Source organism: Phodopus roborovskii, unplaced genomic scaffold (assembly GCF_943737965.1).
Source record: "Phodopus roborovskii unplaced genomic scaffold, PHOROB, whole genome shotgun sequence".
NCBI lineage: Eukaryota > Metazoa > Chordata > Mammalia > Rodentia > Cricetidae > Phodopus > Phodopus roborovskii.
In genome coordinates, this window is record NW_026126517.1 from 51,036,892 (window position 1) to 51,058,892 (window position 22,001).

Here is a 22,001-nt window from a genome sequence, read left to right on the forward strand (position 1 = left end):
TTATAAGAATTCTGCATTGGGATTTACTTTCATTTTGCTTATTCAGTTGAGAGTATATATAGGCTAGCTACTGAAATGAAAACAAGTAGGAATTAAGAAAACTCTTACCAGTTGTGTCCTTGATGCCCTTGTAAAACTTGTAATTGAGTTCTCTGGATTATGGATTGTAAATATCAAAATCCAGCTTTTAAAAAAGTGAGGCCAGTGAACTGGTATGGAGGGTAAAGGTGCTTGTTTTGATCTCCAGGAGTTGTGGAAAGGTGGAAGGGAAGAACTGACTTCACAGTTGTCCCATAATCTCCACATGTGTGCCATGGCATGTGTGTGTGCATGCATGCACATACGTGCACACACACACACACACACACACACACACACACACACACACACACGCACACTGTTTAAAAAGAAGTACTGAGAATTCACTCTTAAGCTTACCTGAAAGATTTTGATGAGATTTGCTCTGTATCAAAACACTGACACCCTAATGGTGTGAACTTGCATCAGTTAACAAAAACAGAGCAAGTGGTATCTTAAGTGCTACAGTCCATTTTCACCTTGGCATTAAAGTAGGTATCCCAGGTCTAATTCTTTACCCGTTAACTAAGGTTTCTAAAATACATGACAAAGCAAAAACATAAAATAATATATGCAATGATTAAAGTAATTTACTTAGAAGTAGTGTTTTTTCCTAGCTAGCCTCTAAGGTTGGCCTTTCTAAATGACAGACTGAAAAGTAAAGTTCAAAATTAACGAAATACTATACTATAAAATCTGCATAGTTTTTTGTTATTTTCTGTGTGTGTGACTACTTGTTTATATGTGTACCACATGTGTGTAGGTGCCCACAGAGGCCAGAAGAGGGCACCATATCTGGAAGTAGAGTTGTAGGGGATTGTGAGCTGCCTGATGTGGGTGCTGGGAACTGATCCTGGGACCTCTGAAAGAGCAGCCAACAACTGCTAATGACTGAGCCATCTCTCCAGCCCCTACATTTAATGTTTATAAGGAAGGACTCATGGAACCAAATCACAGTGCAGAAAGGTCAACATGACAAAATCCTTACCCGTGGAAGGCACTTACTCAATGTAATGGCAACTGTGTTAAGAGTGAGAACTATCTAGAAGCCATAGTGATCTGTGAGAACTGATGGAGAGACATCTACAGACAGATGTTCAAAACTCACACCCGTGCCTGGCGGCAACAGCAGGAGCTGTCTCCCAAACACCCAGAGGTTCATTTCTCGTGGGTGCCACGCCTTCAGTTGTGACAGCGCTGGGGGAGCACAGCCTCACACAGCAAGCGTGGCAGCAGCTGTGACCGCACTTGAACCATGACTCACCTGCTGGGTAACAAGGGAACAGTGGATCCTGGCTTTATACAGAAAAAGCGAGGCAGCCCTGGGAACCACAGGCTTACGAAGCTTAACAACTTAAAATATTGGCAATGAGGGTTAAACACGATATAGTACACAACTGATACTTTATTAAGGCATTTTCTCTTGTAATTTCATTATATTGCCTTTAAGGGAAAACACATGAGGGGAGTATCAGTTGGAAAACAATCTTTAAAGTTCTATTTACAGAGAACTTTTCAGGAGTGCACCTCTTGGATAAAGTGCATGGATAATTTGATTAGTGATAATGAGCAACTTAATAACAATGGGCATTCCTGGAAATCACCAACCGCCTGCTCAGATGTTTAACACAAAATGTTTATTTGTCTTTGAAATGACAGGCACCTTTAGAAAATGTATTTTACTCATTCCTTAAACTCCCAGTAGGTTTTAGCTATAATAAGTGTATAGCACCAAAATCTACTTTCAAGGTATTAGTAATAGAGACTAGAACTCAATTTAATGTATATAATTTCAGGTAGACATACTGAAAATTATAACAAGACAAATACAAATGCATAGTTTTATAAAATGGGCAATTTAAAGCTTCTTAAAAGAGCAGTTTTCAAAATGTGAATATTCTTAGATAACCATTTAATTTGACATAAGACTTAAGGGTTTAGAAAATCTCTGGCTTATAATTAAATCTGTTGTAAAGTCCTAATCTGTTACTATGTCATAAAAATCTCAGAGGAATTTGAATACTGAGTTCATAAAAAGTGTAGAGGTGCCAGCCAGACTTTTAAAGATCAAGGTAAACACTGTTTTCCATTATAGTTTTTTTTTTCCCCCAAGACAGGGTTTCTCTGTGTAACAGCTCTGGCTGTCCTGTAACTCAGAGACCCGTCTGCTTCTGTCTCCCTACTGCTGGGATTAAAGGCATGTGCCACCATCCCTGGCCTCCAATAATAACTCTTAAAACGTATCTATTTAATTGGATAAGTTCATACTGAAGTTACTTATAAAGAAGTATTTTCTTCAGTTATATAATGCATTATAGAACTGGAATGGAAAAGCAAAACTCAACTTGTTCATGCCTCACTGGGCCTTCTCCTCTCTGTTGTCTGTGGCTATGAGTGCCTCTCCTACTCCTTCTGTAGGAACTGCCCTAGCACAGGCCATAGAATTTCCTATATAGTCCAGGCTGGCTACAAACATCTGGAAATAGTCCTTTTCTCAGCTTCCAAGTGTTAGATGTATAGGAGTGACCATCACTGACAATACTGACAATACTCATCAGTTCAGTGGCCATTTTGTGAGTTCTTTGGGTTTGAACTCCCTCCTATATCTAACAGCACCTTTCTCTTTTTCTTTTACTTTAAGTAACTGAGTATTGGCCAAAAGCCTTTTAATGGGGAAGAAAATAACATCTATAGTTTGATGCTTTCTAACCATTGGCTTTTACAAAAATGTAATGCCCACAGCAAGATGAAATACTGCAGTACCCTAAGCTATAACTATACTTTTAAACAAGGCAAGCAGTGAGTAGAATTAAGGACTATTAGCAAACAAACAAACAAACAAACAAACAAAGCCAGTGTAGCTGAGGCTCACTGCATGAGTACAGAAACCTTCGGCGCAGAGGACCATTCGGTCTCCCAGAGGAGGACCGGTCCACCTTCCGGAGGCCTGCTTTGGCTTAGGTAGATATATCAAATCCTGAGCCATCTTTTAAAATTCTGAAATTTTATTTCCCTAAAAAGGAAAAAGCAAGTTCTTGCCAAATTCATGTTTTTGTTTTTTTTTTTAAAAGGAAACCTCTATATGCCTTATCCTTTATCTACAAGGAACAACATTAATACCGAGTCAGCAATGTCCCTTTCTGCTTTAAAAAGATTGGTCCTTAAGGTGTTCAAATTATTCTTACATACATGACTTCTGAAACTTTTTCTACAACTGCATTTCTATCTAAAAAATACAAACCATTCAATTAAGCTAAATTAAAATGATTTCAGTAGAAAAGCTAAAAATATAAAATACTACCCAATACTGATTTTACAAATCAAACATAATACCTTAAGCTAGGAAAATAATGCATATAGTTTAAAAAAAGGATTTCCAGTCTTTTCCCTTCTACCCAGGAAGTTTTAACATCTGTTGTCACCAACAGGAGCCTCTGGTCATCTGCAGGCTTCCAAAGGTTACCCTTGGTACTCTTACTGGTGGTCTCCTTCAATTCGTCTCTTGCGCACTGTGGGGAAAAAAAACAAAATAAAAACAAACCCCATTATGAATTCTTATTGGTTTATAAAACGTTAGCAACTGAGCTCTTCTGATTCATACGACCATTAACAAAGATGGCTCAGTCATCTGCTGTTGTCATTTGCTTGATGAAAATCGAGAGGCCTCTAAGCCAGAGCCATGTAACTTATGATACAGGTGCTTACACAGCAGCTGGGCGGAGCCTAAAGTACAGCATTCAATGTAGTATCCAGTGCACATTCAGCACTCGGTTTTGAAGTCATTTGCTTACAGGAAAAAAAAAAAAGTATGCCTAAGTTTAGATAAATGATCAGTTAATACAATAATGTTTACAATGACATTGGCAAGGTGTGGTTAACAAATTATATTAGGGGGCTGGAGAAATGGCTCAATGCTCTTCCAGAGGACCTAGGTTCAATTCCCAGCACCCACATGGCAGTTCACAACTGTCTATAATTACAGTCTCAAAGAATCTGACACCCATTTCTGGCCGCCACAGGTACTAGGCACACACATGGTACAAAGACATACATGCAGGCAAACACCAATGCATAAAATAGAATTTAAGAAGTTTTACTAAAAGTATTTGCATGTTCCATATATTGAAGGAGTCTAAAATTACTTTTATCATTTCTAAAAGTGATAACTGACTTGTAACTGTTTTCCAAATTTCCCTTCTCTTTACAAATTTCCCTTCTGGCTACTATAAATGTTGCCTGCACAAAGTGGCTAGCCAACTAATCCAGATGATGGAGCAAACGATACATAAGCATGGCGATGCTCTGCCTTTTCATGGATTGGTGACATCAAACCACTGCTGAGCTCACCGGTAGCAAGGAAGGCCTTTAGGTGTCTTGCTCGTTCAACTATCAGTCCACAGGGCATCTACCAAGAGCCACCATTTCAGTACTCAACACTATGGCTGACCATAATTCAAGGAAGATGGGACAGCAAGTTGTAGAGTAGCAAGGGAAAAAACGCATAGTTCCGCCACTCACTCTTGTGGAGTGTGCTGTGGCAGCCAGCCTCTCTGAGTCTTCACTTTGCTCGGCAGCAGGAGTATAATGCTATCTCCCACTCATAGCCACGTGATGGCGTGCTGCACAGAACAGTGCTGAGAACACAGAATGTGTTTAGTGCAAAGGGCTGCTCCACCCCGGCAAGACTACATGCTGGCCCTGAGGCACTGCTCAGCCATGTTTCCACTTGGCTACCACAAGGATCTGCACTCCTATGCTATTGGTTTTGCTACTCTGCACTCAGCCTCTGATTACTGATTCCCCACCTCCCCTCTGAAGTCAGTCACAAGGCACCACCTTTCTAGCCTGAACTGGCTGTCAGAGAGGCTAGTCAAGAGAGTGCTGCCTCCTACCCAGCCACAGTAATGGCTGCTCCCATGCTATTCTGACTTTGGCTGCTGGGACCAGACATTCACTGGTGTGTATAAGAACGGTCCAGGCATTGGCTGAGTGGAGTCAGAAAATAAAAGCAAAGGCTACAGTCTCCTCCATGAACCATACTTAACTACTCACTTTTCCCTGACTCTCATCTAACCTACAGTATGAGGAACAAGCTTCAAGTGTCTACTGAAAAATGAAGGGAGGAAAAAGCCAAGGAGACCAGAAATAAATACAAATATACAATGAAAAGGGAAGACACATCAGGCAATTGTTAGGGCAGTGTTTGGCTGGTTTTGGCAAACCATTTCAGATGTTAAAATGCATGCTAAAAAAAACGTTAAAGGTGTACAGACAGGATCTACAAGCACAGCAAACAAAACTCCGCAGAAAGCTGATTATGCAGTTAGTGTACAGATGAACAGCTCAGTGTTGAAGTGACTATTGTATGTGTACCATACAACCTCTTTTCTGTTATAGTTGTGACACTTCTTAGCTGGAGGGATGGCAAGTAGGCAGAAGTATTTCAATGGACAGCTGAGATAAGAAGACAGTGAGAAGATATTATAAAAATGAGGACAAAGATTTGATACAGCCCTACTTGCAAGCTGAAGGAAAGTTATCTGTCCAGGAGACTGTGTCATGTCAGGCAGCCTGGCCGCCATGTTAGAAAGCACGGTTCCCAGGCTCTCTGCCCGAGTCTATAGGCAGACGCCACAGTCTGCAAGAGAAAGAAGCTAGTAGCAGAGCTGAGCAGCTGCTACATGCACAACAAGGCAGAGAGCACAGCGCAGAGCGCCAGTTTTGATTATTCTTTGTCCCCTGGGGTCCATGTTACCTACCTGCTCCAATGTTTTTTCAAAACCTACTTCATGAATAAAGATTCTTGATCTTTCACGGGTATCTGCTTGTTAATAACAAGTCCTACCCGACTTTACTTTCAGGCTTTAAAACAATAATGCTCCTTTTTTTCTTTTAAAGCATTGTGTTAATCATATAGCCTACACTAGCCCAAATGCCTCCAACATAAAACACACAACAAACAACTAAGTTTTTGGCATGTAGTTTTAGCATCTTCTATTAACCCCTTGCCCCATTTTCCCTGCCCATCTTCCTAAAGTGTTGACATCACTTCATGCTCACACATGTACACATTCGGATTCTTAGCCTACCCTTCTTGACTCTCTCCCATCCCTATCAATCCCATCTCTTCCCTACCAGTGATATCTTCATTTAAAAATCTGTATTTATTCAAACAAGTATGTGCATGGACAGCTTATTATAGAGTTGCTTGCTCTCACATCCAACCTTCTCTATATGCTGTGTCCCCTAGGAATGTCCTTATTGTCACTTTACATGTGTGACCAATGTCTGTAACTCTAGTTTGTATCAGAATGGAACAGCGTGAGTAGAGTCTAGGAAACTTCTAGCAGATGTGTGGGCTTCTCAATTCCCTATTGTGACAGACAGCCTTCTTCCATATGCCTTCTTTATCCTCACAGTACACTGCTGTGGACAGCTATTCAACTGTCAGCCCAGGAAGTCCTTGTCTGTCCCACTCATCTACATGCCCTCTAACAATATTCTTTTCTGTAAGCCTGGGTACAGCATCTGTCACAATTGGTTTGGCACAATAACATAACTTCTGAGATCTTACGAAAAGGGACTATCATGCTATCATGTTAGGGGATGCAATTATACAATTCTCATGGGTGTCATCTGTCTATGACAGAGAGGACTAGGGGTAATATATGTTTCTGGCATTTGGGGACTTAAGGTAGTTTCAGAGGAGAGGAAAATGGAAGATTTGTCTGGTTTATTTTAAGATGATTCAGTTACCAGAAAACTATAACCGAATAAAGACAAATTCTATTGCCTTATTCCCTTACTTCTCACCTCCCCCCTTTTCTTTTTGGTTTTGTTAGAGACCAAACCCGGGACCTTGAACATGCTAGACAAACATTCTGCCCATTAATACATTTTCTAAATACCTGCTATGGGTCAGACATGATTTTTGAACATGGCTCCTGACAGCAACATGTCCCTATACTATAAAAAAAATAATTATAATATTTGAAACTAGACTATTTTGTTTTCAAATTTTATTTACTATGCTTGTATATGATGTGTGAATGCATGTGTATATATTATGTGCAATGGTGTGTGAATGGTCAGAAGACAACTTTGTGACACTGGGTCTCTCTTTCCACTGTTACACAGGTTCTAGGGATCAAACCCAGGTTGTCAAGCTACAGTGGTAACGACTTTACTCAATAAGCCATCTTGCCTGCCCCAAAAGAGACTCTTTTAGCTAGCATGCTGGCTTGTGCCTATAATCCAAAACACTCTGCAGGAGCAGGCAGTAGGATCACCAGGACTTTGAGGCCAGCCCGAGTTATAATGGCAAGACCTGGCTCAAAAAAACCAAAATTTATCTGGAGAAAGACACTCTAAGTGAGCTACAAATAAATTATAAAGTAAAAGGCAATTTTAAAAGTATGACAAATGTTAAGTCAAAAATATGTATAGCACATGTGTTCACAATATGTATTAATGCCAGACTCAGAAACTCCAATGTCTCCTGATAACCAAACTAGTATTTCAATGAGCATGAACTACACTGCAGAATTTGAGTACTTGTTAAGGGTCCCAATGCCAAGTCCTGCTCTATTCTAAACCTGAGTCTCTAAAGGAAGGGAAGCCAATAGTCTGGGTTTTGAAAGTTCTCTATACATAGTTCAGTCCAGACTTCAGAAACACTGCTCTGAACATCCAAGTAAAAATACTTGGTTGATTCGCATAAATGATGCTTACCAACACCAAGACAACTGACTGAAAACCACATCTAGAATTGAGAGTACATCAAAGCACCATTTTCTCTTTTGAAAAGCAAGTGGCTAAAACATCTTATGGGCAACTGTCATAGAAAGGGAACTAAACAATACGGCTTATGTAACTAGATTAAAGAATGAAACTACACCAATACACAAGCAAATCTGGCTGAAGCCTAAAAGAACCACTCTGCTTGGAAACGCCACCCCTGTTGTGAGGACTTAATTTTACTTGTTGCCTACAATGAATCTTATAAACCATTTTAGTGTAAATAGCATAACTTAAAAGGAGAGTCACTTTCTGGAAACACAGAGAAACAAAATTATGAGCACCATAATTATTAACTCATCCAGGACTGGAGAGTTCATTTCAGAGACCACAAGACTCAGCAGGAAGAGGAACAGGGTAGAATGGGATCACTGCGTGCAGCAGGAGCGCGCTGCATACATCAGAGAGGCTAGGGAGGTAAACTATACTTAGTTTATACTTGATAACATAAAACTGAATTTCTGTCTGGGTCTGCTTGATAAATGGCAGAATGCTTTCTGGTGGTGTTGAACTCTTTGTTTCAAAGCACAAGGAGTAACTATCAACCAAGAAAAAACATCTGACATGGAAAGCGTAATTTACAGCCATCACATGGTGTATTTTGGAAACTTGACTCAGTATTGCATACATCTTACCTAAGTCATTGTTTTTCGTTATAGCATTGGCTGCCCTGGTTCGGGGTCCCTGCTGCGTGAACTGATAGCCAAATTTAAGGATATTCGTATTTTCTTCAAGCATCTTGGCCATTTCTAATTCTACAGCTGTGCCCAACTGCTGCCTCTGGAAGGATCAGAAACAAAGAACAGTATTAAAAAACGAGATCAAAACATTTTTAGGTAAAGAAAATTTAAGACCCACTCCCATGATGATTCTGTTGCTCTGTTTTCCCAGTTTCTACAATATACATAAGAAACACATTTTTAAAAGTTCAACTGACACCCAAAGCTCATACAGAAATCAGAAAAGTGTGGCTACTGTGAGTGCCACCTCATATCCACAAGGATGGGGATGATGAGAGAGACCGAAAGGCTGAGGAAGTGGCTCAGCTGGGGCTAACCCAGCACCCAGTAAGCCCTGGGTTCAATCCCCAGCACTGCACACAGCAGCTATGCTGGTGCACACCTGTGACCCCAGTGCTGGGGGCTGAAAGTATAACTCTAAGGTCATCCTTCTTGTGCAGAGAAGTTTGAAGTTAGCCTGGGCTACATGAGACTGTCTCAACCTTGACCCCAAAGAAACCCAAACCAACAAACTATCCAAACAAGACAATGGACAAGCAGCAGGCACGGTAGTGTGTACCTAGAGTTCCAGGGACCGGGCAGGGTAAGGTGGGAGAAATGCTTGATCCTAGATCAAGAACACTCTGGGCAATACAGAAAGTGTGACCCTACTGTTTGTTTCAGTGGGCTCTCAGGAACGCCTCGAAATACAGAATTACGTAACTCTCCAGTAGTTCTACTCATAAGTATAAATCCTAAGAAATAAACATGTATGTTCATAAAAACTTAGACATGAATATTCACAGGAGCATTATTTTTCTTAATTTTCAAAAAAGCCATGTATGTGTTTTGCCTATTTGTGTATATGTATTGTGTATGTATATATGTATGTATATGCACTGTGTGCACGCTTGGTGTCATGAAGGACAGAAGAGGCATTAGATTCTCTGGAACTAGAGTTCAAGACGATTGTGAGTTATCATTTGGATGCTGGGAATTGAACCCAGGTCCTCTTCAAGAACAATAAGGGTTCTTAACAGCTGTGCCATCTCTTCGGCTCTGTAGCATTACTTTAATAGCCCCAAAGTAGAAACCCTACAGTGTGACAGGATATTATTTAGTAATGTACAGACTGGAGTTTTGACATGTATTGCAACATGGATAGACCTCCAGGACTTTATGCTAGGTTGAAGAAGCCATCACAAAACATCACATACTTGAGTTACATCTCAATTAAAAATTTGAGATCATGAGCTGGGCAGTGGTGGCACATGCCTTTAATCCCAGCACTCAAAAGGCAGAGGCAGGTGGATCTCTGTGAGTTGGAAGCCAGAATGAGTTCCAGGATAGCCAAGACTGTTTTACAGAAAAATCCTATCTCGAAAAACAAAGAACAACAACAAAAAAATCTTGGTTCAGTTTTTAGATACAACCAAATCTCTTTTCTATTTTCACAGTTTACAAAATTTATTCATTTTGAAGGACTCAGGAAATCATTTGCCAAATAACTAAAGTATTTTGTGTGTATGTGGTGTGTGAACACATTTGCCTGTACATGTGTGAGGTGGTCAGAGGTGGACACAGTATTTTCCTCTATCATTCTCCACCTTATTTCTTGAGACAGGGTTTCTCACTGAACTGGAAGCTCACTGTTTTGGCTGGGTCAGCTGGCCAGTAAGCCCATGGGATCTGCCTGGTTTTGCTTGTATAAAGCCATCTCCCCATGCTATTTTTCAAATAAAAAATTAATAGTTGCTCTGTATGGAATGTATAGTCTCCCCTCTTAAAAAGTTTGTCTTGGGGACTGGAGAGATGGCTTAGCAGTTAAAAACATTTGCTGCTCTTCCTGAAGACATAGGTTCGGGACCCAGCACTCACATCAGGTGGCTCACAATCACCTGTTACTCCAGCTCCAGGGAATGTGATTCCTCTGGCCTCCACGTGCACATGCATGCACACATGTGACCATAAAATACAAAACCATAAACAAAAGTGTGTCTAGGAATAGGTGGCCCCACATCTGTCAAAGTATTAGCACTGTACTTGTGTGATAAAGACGGTGCCCTCAGAACAATCTGGGTCCGGGGATGTTTCTCTCATTGGACCTGACACTTGTTGCCTTGGCTATCAAGCTCCAGGTTCTGCTTCTTCCTGACCCCCAATGCTGGAGGTGTTCCAGGGGAACATGGCTGTGGCCAGCTTCTTTTTACACAGGTGCTGTAGGCTGAACTCAGCTCCTCTTGAAATCATGCAAGCACTCTCACCCACCCAGGCATCTCTTCAGCACTATGTTTCTTCTTTTATGCAAACAACTCTATTTATAGTCTCTGTATTTGGGACTGTAACATACTACGGATGCAAAAGGTTTATCCATTGTGTGGGAAAAGTGGGGGAAAAGTGGACTAAGTCATGTGTAAAACTCTTTCCAGTTCAAATCAGCCACTTACCTAATTCCTTAAATTGACTTAGGGGCTCTCTTTATTCACCTGGTATACATTAACATTCTGGATCCCCCAAGTGTCTCATCACCCCGTTTCTGCCACCACCTTTCCGAGAGGACTCCAGCCCTTCTTGTAAGCCTTTCTGGCCGTGGGGGCTGCAATTTCCTCTGAATTGCTACTAAAGAACACCAACCTGATTGTCAATCTTGAGCTCCATCAGGGTCTCATTGTCTCTCAAAGCATCAATTAGTGCTAAAACCCCAGCACCGGTGATGAAGTTGGACTCCATATTTAAACTCTTCAAAGTTTTGTTCACTTTCAGCATATCTGCAAATGCCTAAAAATTAAGAGAAAATATTTGGAGCTTAAAATCTGACAGCACCTATTTTTCACTGGATATGCCATAAGTAAATTCATAAATTGAACTTTCTTAAGTTTCTCCTTACATTTTTTTCCAGCTTGTTACATTACTACTCAGGTCTCACAGTATTTACTTCTCCCATGCACATTATCATACTTAATCTTTTTTTTTTTTTTTTTTTTTTTTTTTTTTTAAAGATTCAAGACCTTTGGAAAAATCAGAGCTCTTAACCTCTGAGCTATCTCTCCAGCCCCTCCGTATATAATCTCTAGATTATTTGGTTCCATGTAATTTCCAGGTGCTGACATCCCTAACTGCTATTCATATTTCATGTTCATTCACTCTCTGCTCCATGTCGCCTCTCACACTTTCTCTCAGTTTCTGTAAGGAACTAATTCATTAATATGTTATGGCTTGAGAGTAGGTAAGCAGAGGTGGCTCACTGAGGAAGCGACTCGGATCAAGGTCTACCCTCACTCTTACACCAGCCTGTAGACATCAGCTGGGCATTACTGACACTGTCAATCACAGCATACTTACGACAGCCACGGGGTCATTGCTTCTGGTGGCTGCAAGACTGAAATGTCTCACATGTGTGTTGGTTTCCAGAGTCTTGGCAAACTCTTTTAGAGTTGGGATTGGAATATTCTTGAAAGACAAAAATGTGAAACACCATCAACATTTTCGTTTTCAGGAAGTTCAATTCATTAATCAAATACATTTATACTTAACTATTTGCTTTAAAACATATTCAGGAAGTATGCAAACAAACAGTCTAGTTTACAAAGCAAGTTCTAAGATAGCCAGGACTACATAGCGAGACCCTGTCTCAAAACAAACAAATAAACAAACAAACAGCAATAATAATTTGAAATAACAAAAACCAAACAGATCCCAGAAAGCCAATTTCTAGGCATTTGGTCAAGAGAAACAAAAACCCTAAATTTTTCAAAGGCCTCACAGATAGCTGTGTGCAGCCACTTTATACATAACACTCCAAACTGGAAGCAACTCACGTCAACTAACTGACTCATGGATGAACAAGCTGCAGCATATCCTACGAGAGAACGACCAGGTGAGAAAGAACAAACCAGGGGCACCCACACAACATGGGTGAGTCTCCAACGCATTGTGCCAAAGGGAAGACTCAGAAAGCTGCAGATTTGATCCCATTTACAAGGCTGGAGAAGGCGAAATGAACAGCTGTAAGCAAGGGTCAAGAGTGGACAGAGAATAACAAGAGGGCATGAACAGCTTCTAACATTACAGACAGGCTCCAGTCAGTCAGTCAGTCAGTCAGTCAGTCAGTCAGTCAGTCAGTCAGGCGTTTACTTTTTGGTTTACAACATGAGAGTGGTGTCTTACAGCTTTACACCTCAGGACTGTACATTAAAAGAATCTCACTTAAATAACTTGATAAACTTGATTAAAATAAAAACCAAAGGCTCAAGTTTTTTTAAAGTGGGCAGTAATTTAAAAATTAGAGTGACTTACTGACAATGTATAGGACCACATTCCTATATGATAAGCTCTTTAAACTATAACTATTCATTTTGACTTTTTGAGACAGAGTTTCTCTGTGAAACAGCCTTGGCTGTCCTGGAACTCACTCTGTAGACCAGGCTGGCCCCAAACTCAGAGATTCACCTGCCTCTGCCTCCCAAGTGCTGGGATTAAAGGCGTGTACTACCACCACTGGGCTAACAAAATATTTCCTATAATACTTGAATGTATAAACTTTGAAGGAATCTATGTTCATATACTATTAATATACTTGAGCTTAGAGCACAAATTAAGACTACATACCAGAACTGCTACATTACTGACCTGGATATGGTTGACTCAAAGCAAACATCATGTGTTAAGGTCTATACATACACATTTACATACTGCATGTTTAACATACTTACTTTAATATTATTCAAATTAACTTCAACAAGACGGGCATCATTTTCCTTAATTCTCTTTAAACTCTCCTCAACATTGGTTGGATTTGGTGGCTCATCAAACACTGGAAGAATCTTTTCACCTTTCACCACATCTGTAGGAACAAATGGAGGAGCACGGGTTGACTGAGGATGCTAATAGAGCAGAAAACTCTTCACTGCTGAGTCATCTCTCCCACTTTGGGATGTTTATTTTGATATATATATATATATATATATATATATATATATATATATAAATAAAATGCTACAATAGCATATATTTACCTGGATAATCCAACTACATCCTATGTTTTTAAAAATGGAACTTTGTCAGAATGTCCATGGATTTCTTAAAACTAGCAACACAAACATGAAATGTTGACAAAAACTAAGTATGGTTGGACTGGGGCTATCCTATGGCAAAGTTCAAGCAGTATGCTTAAGGTCCTAGGTTGACTCTCCACACTGTAAAAACAACTCGTAAAAAAAAAGAGACAGATTAAAAACCCTAAGCTTATCTAGTTTTCATACTGCTTGTCATTACTATTTATGTGGCAAAAGCAGTTCCCATTACATCTGCCAACACATTTAGACTAAAATACTGCCAGGTATGGTGGCACATGCCACCACTTAGGAGGCAGAGGGCAGAGACAGGCAGAACTGGGTTAGAGGTGAGCTAAAGCTATATAGTGAGACCCTGTTTCCAAAAAACAAAACAAAAAACCCTAAAATACTAATTATTCTTTTTTTAATTTGATTTAAAAAATATTTTGATTACATGTATGTATGACATGCTGTGTGTGTGTGTGTGTGTGTGTGTGTGTGTGTGTGTGTGTAGGGGGGGCTTGGAGGCCGGGTCTAGGCGTGGGATCCTCTGGAGCTGGAGTTATGGGTAACTGTAAGCTTTATAAGGTTGGAACTGAACTCCCATCCTCCAGAGGAACAAGAAGCATTCCTAACAATGGGATTACAGGCAGGAATCACTACATCTGAGTAAATTTTATATTTTAATGGCTTTCTGTAACAGTACTATCAAAATTTTAAGTTTAATCCATTTACACACACAAACACACACACTATTTGGCGTAATAAAAACCAAAGTTAATACATGGAGGAAGCAAAACATACTTGACACAGGACTGGAATTTATAAGGCATTTTAATTACTCACTTGAAAAATGTTCTTGGTCAACACCGTTACTGCTTCCCACATCACACAGCTGTGTGTTTGTAATCAGATTGTGCATCCCAAGGATAGCTGCAGAGAGAATAGAGTTAGTTTTCTACTTTTACCTGCTCTGAACTCTTTCATTTTTACTGTTCTTAGATGGAGTCCTGCTGTGTTGCTCAAGCAGGCCTCTAACTCCTGGGCAGAAGCGGTCCTCCTGCCTTGAGCCTTCCAGGTTGCTATGATTATAGATGTGTGCCCAGTACTTAGTTTGCAAACAACATTTTTATTAATACTTTTAACGTTCTCCAAACATTTTACTATTAAACTGAAAATGGACTTCACACCCCAAACAGGAGAGTGGGGTGGTGAGTGGTTAGAAATCACCAACAATTTCCCATTCATTTTCATCAATAACCTTGTTATATCACCTTTAAATTAGACAACAGTGTAGGCCAGGTGGACCCTAAAGGGAAATCTATGCTTAGCTCCACCTGGTGGCTTAGAGAGGAAACAAAAAAGATCTACTTGTTCACCATCTATGTTTCTAGGAACAAAACACAGCCCAAGCAAGGCTGGGCATGGTGGTGCAGCCTGTGACTACACTGAAAGTATCATTAAGCTCTTTCGTTTAAGGTAACGTAGCATCCTCAGGAACGTTCAAGTCTTTTGATGTCCTCTCTGATGAAGGTACCATCTGCAAATCCTTTGTCCCTCAAGAATATCCCACCGTTTCTAGCTGTGACAGCACACCTCACTCTGCCCCTTCCCAGGGCCATTCCCAGGAACCTTCACTTCCCTTTCCAAAATGTCGGTTCTTAGAGTTCTCTGGTATGCAGATCTTCCTACACGTCACATTTCCCACCAGGGGAAATGGGTATTTGGACAGTGAGTGGAGAAAGGGTGGTCTATGTAAAAACTGGTGATACAGATTCAGGAAGTCTGCAGTGCTCCATGTCAGTTGGGCAAAGTTGGGGACATGAACACAGCTTTTGATTTCTATTCACTCTCCATGAAACCGGAGAGAAGCTGCCCCTGACATCTGTTTCTACAGCTCTGATGAGACAGGTTCACTGGCTGGTGATGTGGCTTTTGTTGTTGTTAGAAAGACTTTAAAATATAGCAACATAGGAAAACTTATCACATAAGAAATTTTATCATGATAAAATTTCACCAAGAGGGTACTTAAAAGAATCTTACTGCCATGTTTTACTGTGTAAAGTACAAAGTAAGTGTATAATGCATGCAGGTGTGGCCTGCATGGCTCTCCCCACACCACACGCGTTTAAAATTTGAGTAGATACCTGCAAGGTCACACAATTCTGTATCAGAGGCACTTGTCAAAGCTTCTTCTAATTCTGGGTCAAGGGATATGGTTTCTTCTGCAAAAGTCTGCACAGGTTTCTGTTTGGGAATAAAAATTTTCCCTAAAAACAAAGACACACATTTTGTTATTAATTTCTACTGCTGTTATTAATTTCTAATAGTTCATTACATCTTTCCCTTCTAACAAACACTAGGTAAGTCATGTGCAGCTGCCAAAGGCAAGCAGGTCAAACTAACATACACTGGCTGTACACTTAGGAAAAGAAGAACCACTGAGAATTTTCCCCATCTCTGGAAATAAAAATGGCTCTTTTTGTTTTCTGTTTTGTTTTGAGATAGAATTCTACCATGTGGTTGAGAATGACCTAGAACTTTCTATGTGGCCTAGACTAGCCTTGAATTTATAACCCTTTCACCTCTAACTTCTCAGTGCACAATGCTCAAGTTCTTTCAAGGAGCAATTATGAGTTATTTCACAAATCTGAACCAATATTTAAATGAAGCTAGTTGAGTATCTGAGCACTTCAGAAACTAAGGAGGGAGGACCAGAAACCAGCATGGGCATAGGCTCCAGGCCAGTCTGATAGTGGAAACCAAAACAAGATCCAAACTAACCAACTGACCAACCAACCAACCAAGTGCGTGCATACACACCGTACACACACACAAACACACACACACACACACCCTAGAAAATCTATAAAACTTGAAAATTAAAACAGGATCCAATTTCTTACTGCTGTTAGTCACTTAGGAATAGCAGAGACAGTTATGATTCCAGAAATTTTAAATTATGACTCCAATTTTAAGGAAATTTCTCTATGTCCTGAGTGGTGTTCAAAAACTTGGCAAGTGTTCTTCTGAAGTAAGCACACTAACAAGCTGTGAGGTAGAAGAGGATCAGAAGTTCAAGGTTGCCCTGAGCAGAATGAGATCAGATGAAGTTATTTCATGTCTCTGCTAAAGCAACCCTCTTTTTATATTTGCTGCTGTGTACGTTTCTGTAGAATTCTTTGGTTATTTTTAAGCACAGGCAAAGTTTTATTGTTATTATTACTATTAGTGATTGATTGATTTGGTTTTGTTTGAGACAGGGTATCTCTGTAGCCCTAGCTACCCTAGAAGTCATTATGTAACCCAGGCTGACTTCCAACTGGTGGAAATCTACCTGTCACCTGGCTCTGCCTTGAGTGTCGAGCCATTTTGAGAACATATCAGGAGTTTCCTATCAAGACCTGAGAGTTGGGCCCTGAGGTTTTGGAGGAGGTGCCTACTTTTCTGTGAACTGTGACACACCCCTCCCCCCAAATACAGCCCTGACTACCAGCCTCCAGGTAGCTGACAGCTGTTCCCACTCCCACTCCTGGCTTTTTGTACCTTGGAGGACAGTGTGATCTGCGCTTATCTTGTCTACCTTCTACCTGAAGAGGGGGAGGGTGGCCTGGTGAAGGCTGTAGCTCTGCTGCCCTCTCAGTCTCTCCTAGCTGACAGGCAGCCTAGGGGAGTTTTTCCTGTCCACTTCTGTCCTTGGAGTACCATCCCCATACTAAACACAGACTCACAGTGTCTATTGCTGCACAGTATCCAATGCCATAGCCACTTAGCCACATGTGGCTATTATAAAACTTCAGCCATCCTTCAAGTGCTCAGGAGATACATCTAGTTTGTTATCTGGGATAACTAGTATGGCAGATAGTAGTCAGCTATAGTTCACTGTTTATTTTTGGTTGTGATGCCTTGATTGTAAAGTACCTCAAAAGTTCACGGGCAGAGGTCCTGTTTTCCAGTTGGTGATCTAGTCATAGAGTGACTGGATCATGAGGGCTGTGACCTAATCCCTGTGGATCTATAACATGGTGGACCTGGAACGTGGGGTGGTGGATGGAGGAGCTAGTTACAAGCAAGTCACTGGAGTGTGGTCTGGGGAGATAGGCCTCGTTCGTAAGCTCCTTCCTGGCTGTCATGTGGCAAGCAGCTTTGTTCCACAACACACCCTCATCACAGTGTTCTGCTTCAGCTTAGGCCCCAAAATAAAGGAGCTGGTTGGCCATGTAATGACACTTCCTGGGAGGTGATCAAATATAAACCTGCTAACAACAGGGTCTCACTGTGTAGTCCTGGCTATCCTTGAACTCTCAGAGATCCTCCTGTGTCTGCTTCTGTCTCTCAAGTACAGGAACTAAAGGTTTGTGCTACCACACCTAGCCCTAACTTTGCCCTCTAAAAGGAGCAAAGATGTTTTGCTGAGGTCTTTTATTAAAATGACAGAAAAACTAGGACAGTGAGAATAATAGTTTTTATAACTTCCCACATCTGAATTCAAAGCCAGCGACTTTCTGATTCAGAACCTATCACTGGGTGAATCCAGATGGCTTTGTATTAGTGAGGACATGTTCATTACATATACCCCACAGAGCACCTGCTTGAAAAAACAGTAATTTAAGTCTTAGCTACAGCAGTGAGGATGTATTAATGACATACATGCCATAGAGCATCTCGTTGAGACATAGAACTTGAAGTCTTAGTTACTGCAATTAGACAAGAGGGAGACATAAAGCTTATACATGGTCAGAATGTGCATTCCAGTTCACTGAGGGAGAATGTGATAAAAGAGGAAGGGGATCTGAAGTAGGGTTTGGGTTTCTGAGTTTCAAACTGTGGTGGTTTGAATGAGAATGGCCCCCACAGGCTCACACATTTGAATGTTTGGTTTAGTAAGGATTAGGAGGTATAGCCTTGTTGTAGGAGGCGTGTCACCAGGGGGGAGTTTTGAGGTTTCAAAAGTCTGTGCTATTCCCAGATAGCTCTCTGCTCTGTCCTTGTGGATCAAGATGTAAGCTCTCAGCTTCTGCTTCATTCCCAGCTAGCTCTCAGCCATGCCTGCTGCCATGATGATCACAGACTCACCCTCTGGAACTGTTTTTTCAAGTAAATGCTTTCCTCTATAAGTTGCATTAGTTGTAGGGTCTTATCACAGCAATTGAAAAGTAACTAAGGCACTAGTCAACCTCCTGGGTAATGCTGACATTGTTGATTCAGGACAGTCTCAAAGCAGACAGAATGAAAACAATATGAACTCAAGTAGTATCATGAGGCAGAGGCAGGTGGATAGCTGTGAGTTCAAGGCCAGTCTGGTCTACAAAGCAACCACCAGGACAGCCAGGGCATTACAGAGAGACCCTGCCTTAAAATAAAATAAAAAAAATCTCATGAGCTTCAGTTGCATCCAGATGTTTCCAGTTCATTTTTTGGTCATTGCTCTCACCGAGTCCTTTGTCCTGGGCTTCACAGTCTCTTTTGCAGCACTAAGAATCATATCCCCACACAATAATGTGAGGTGAGCTCAGGCAGGACAGAGGGAAGGGAACTAACCCACAGACTTCTATAGTCCTGCTGAGCTGTGAAGGTAAAAAGTAAACATCTGTGGGTAGTCCCAAACAGCAACAGTGTCTGTCTTCCTGCTGAGCTAATGAAGTGCATGTCCATGCTCCTCTGATCCCTCCACATTCCCTGAACAAGGTCCCAAGCATACAGTGTGTTCCTCCCTCTCCTGAGCTTTTCAAGAACAGAATCTATGCTCTGGTTGTCTCTGTATTCTTGCCTAGAACATACATAGTAGGGAATCCAACTTGCTGAATAACTACTTGGTGAGCAACTTTTTAGTCCAAATAGCCTCACTTTATAAAGCACAACTTAAACATGCTGGTTCAAAGGTGAGATAACTACCTAGAAATAATTTTATTTTATAAATATGGTGTTTTGTCTATGCACATGAATGCCTGGTGCCCGCAGAGGCCAGAAGAGGGCATCAGATCCTCTGGAACTGGAGTTATTGGTGATTGTGAACTGCCATATGGGTTCTCTAGGGGAGAAGTCAGTGCTCTTAACTACTGAGCCATCTCTCCAGCCATGGAATACAAGTTTCCAAACTCTTACACAAGTGCTTCTTCTGATAAGTTGGTAGCTTAAAATTTTAATTATTTCTAGTAGGAGAACACCCCCCCCCAACAAACAAATGCCAAGGTGAACACACACTAGACTTGGCAACAAGTTTTGAGAATGCTAACATCTGAGTTCTCTGGTGTATTAGTTGGTCTGATGTGCTGCTGGGGGCAACTGCATTCCAACAGACAGCAGGGAAGGTTGAGAACCACTGGATTGTGGCATTCACTGACTAAACAAAACCACATGAGCTATTTGCCACAAGAAAATTTAAAAATATGTGAGGCAATACATATATCAAATATCTTGATTTTGCCATTCTATACTGTATACATATGTAAAAAGTTTTGTTGCATATTATAAACATATATAGTTTCTATTTTTGTCAAGTAAAAATTGAAAAGCTGGTGTGGGCTTATATGGGAGGTAGAGGCAGAAATTCAAGACCATCCTCAGGTCTTAAATATACTAAGTTTGAGGCCAGCCTACCCTTAAAAAATATTTTTAAAACATTGTCTTAAAAAATAAAAATAGAAAAGAAAACCACCCAAACTACCAAATAGTTGTCCATGTTCTAGACAAACTGAAGGAATCTAAAGCATTGTAAAAATCTAAGATGTTTATTTTTGTAATCCTCACCCACACTTCTTAGGAGGTATTATTCATATCTGATTTTCCATACCCACAAACTTTTGCTAATGCTTAAAAGCACAAAATAAATCTTAATAGAAAAAAGACAAAACAAAAAACAAGGCAAAACAAGATTTCTGAAGACCTGTGGGAGTTCTAACAGATTTTTATCTTTATTTTTTGAAATCAAACTCATTTTATTAATTCTTTGATAAATAGAGACATGGTTACATATTTTTAAAAGCACTGAAGATAACAACAGTCTTTAGGTGGATAATGATTTATGATGAATTCACATTTCCTTCCAAGTTTTAAACACAACTTAATGTTTTATTTCTAAATAAGTTCAGCTTTAAAAACAAGCTGTTGTAATCTCACTAGAATATTAAAGAGTGGTAGCACACAGACTAAATGTTATTTTTAAATAACTCCTGACATGGACTGGTACCTGTCTCAGCATTCGCTTTTTGATAATCTCTCCATATATAGAAATGTGCTAATAATACAAAGTAATTACTTCAAATGAGAGACCGAGAGGGTGTGAACCCTGAGGGCAGGGGAGGTGGGGAGGAACTGGCAGGAGTAGAGGGAGGGAAACTGTAATCAGGGTACACTGTATGAGAAATGAATCTATTTTCAATAAAAGGGGTGGGGAGGAAAGAGAAGGGCTGGGGATTTGGCTCAGCCACACTGGCTTGCCTAATGTCTGAAGTCAGGAGTTGGATCAGTGGGACCAGAAGAAAACAGGGCAAAAAATAGAAAAGACAACTCCTATTCAATAATAAAAAAAGCAATTACTTCATATTTCCTTTTTGAGTACTTTACCACTAATAAATAATTAAGAGATTAATTTTATAAGAAAGTATAAATTAGAATCTATGCTTATTCTATAATACAAAATCTGTGGAATCTTTCCAAATTTATTTATTGACTTCAGTCTTTTTCAAAATCCTAAATGGTCACTTTACATGAAGTGACAAGCTAGGCTGAAAATGTAAACATATGTAAGCTTGAACAGCCATATGGAAATTTAAGTTAGCCAGAATAGCCATGCTACTACCTTGACAAGGAACAACACCAGAGTACTCACACTTGACCATTTTAAGATTTCATGCACACCTCCTATAATTAAGCGGTATTGTTGTATAGAAGATATTTAGATCAATGGAATAGATCTATAAGTAAAGTGTGATACTTGGGCAATTGATTTATCTACAAGGACATAATGACAATTCAATTGAGAAAGATAAGTAGACAGTCGTGTACAAAATCTCATGAAGTTGGCCACCCACCCCTACCACAAGAATTAATTCAAAACAATCAGAAAGCTGGTATAATGACTCACACCTGTAATCCCAGTGCTTGGAAGCCTAAGGAGGAGGATCCCTAGGAGTCTGGGGTCAACCTTGGCTATAGCATATAACTGTCTTAGAAAACCAAAAACTAAAAGGAACAGCAGCCATTTGTACACAATATTCATTGCAGCATATTAATAACTAAATTTCAGAAACAACCTAATGTCAGAGAACAAAATATAACAGTAAAATTCTACTATTAAAAGGAATGAAGGGTTGGGAATGTAGTTCCGTTGTAGAGTGCACATGCTAAGTGA

The 22,001-nt window shown here is 40.2% G+C and overlaps 1 protein-coding gene across 2 annotated transcripts in view; it reads right to left on the minus strand.

Moving 5' to 3' along the window:
* Positions 1-1,697: 1,697 nt before the first annotated feature.
* Tmod3 (tropomodulin 3) overlaps positions 1,698-22,001 on the minus strand; it is a 55,209-nt gene continuing 34,905 nt past the window's right edge. For both annotated transcript variants that reach the window (XM_051197962.1, XM_051197963.1), the window contains exons 4-10: positions 15,796-15,918; positions 14,495-14,581; positions 13,307-13,437; positions 11,937-12,044; positions 11,229-11,372; positions 8,511-8,655; positions 1,698-3,587 (exon numbers count right to left, since the gene is read on the minus strand). In XM_051197962.1, the coding sequence (XP_051053919.1) occupies positions 3,553-3,587; positions 8,511-8,655; positions 11,229-11,372; positions 11,937-12,044; positions 13,307-13,437; positions 14,495-14,581; positions 15,796-15,918 (773 nt within the window). In that variant the 3' untranslated portion in view covers positions 1,698-3,552. The remainder of the gene's footprint in view (positions 3,588-8,510; positions 8,656-11,228; positions 11,373-11,936; positions 12,045-13,306; positions 13,438-14,494; positions 14,582-15,795; positions 15,919-22,001) is intronic.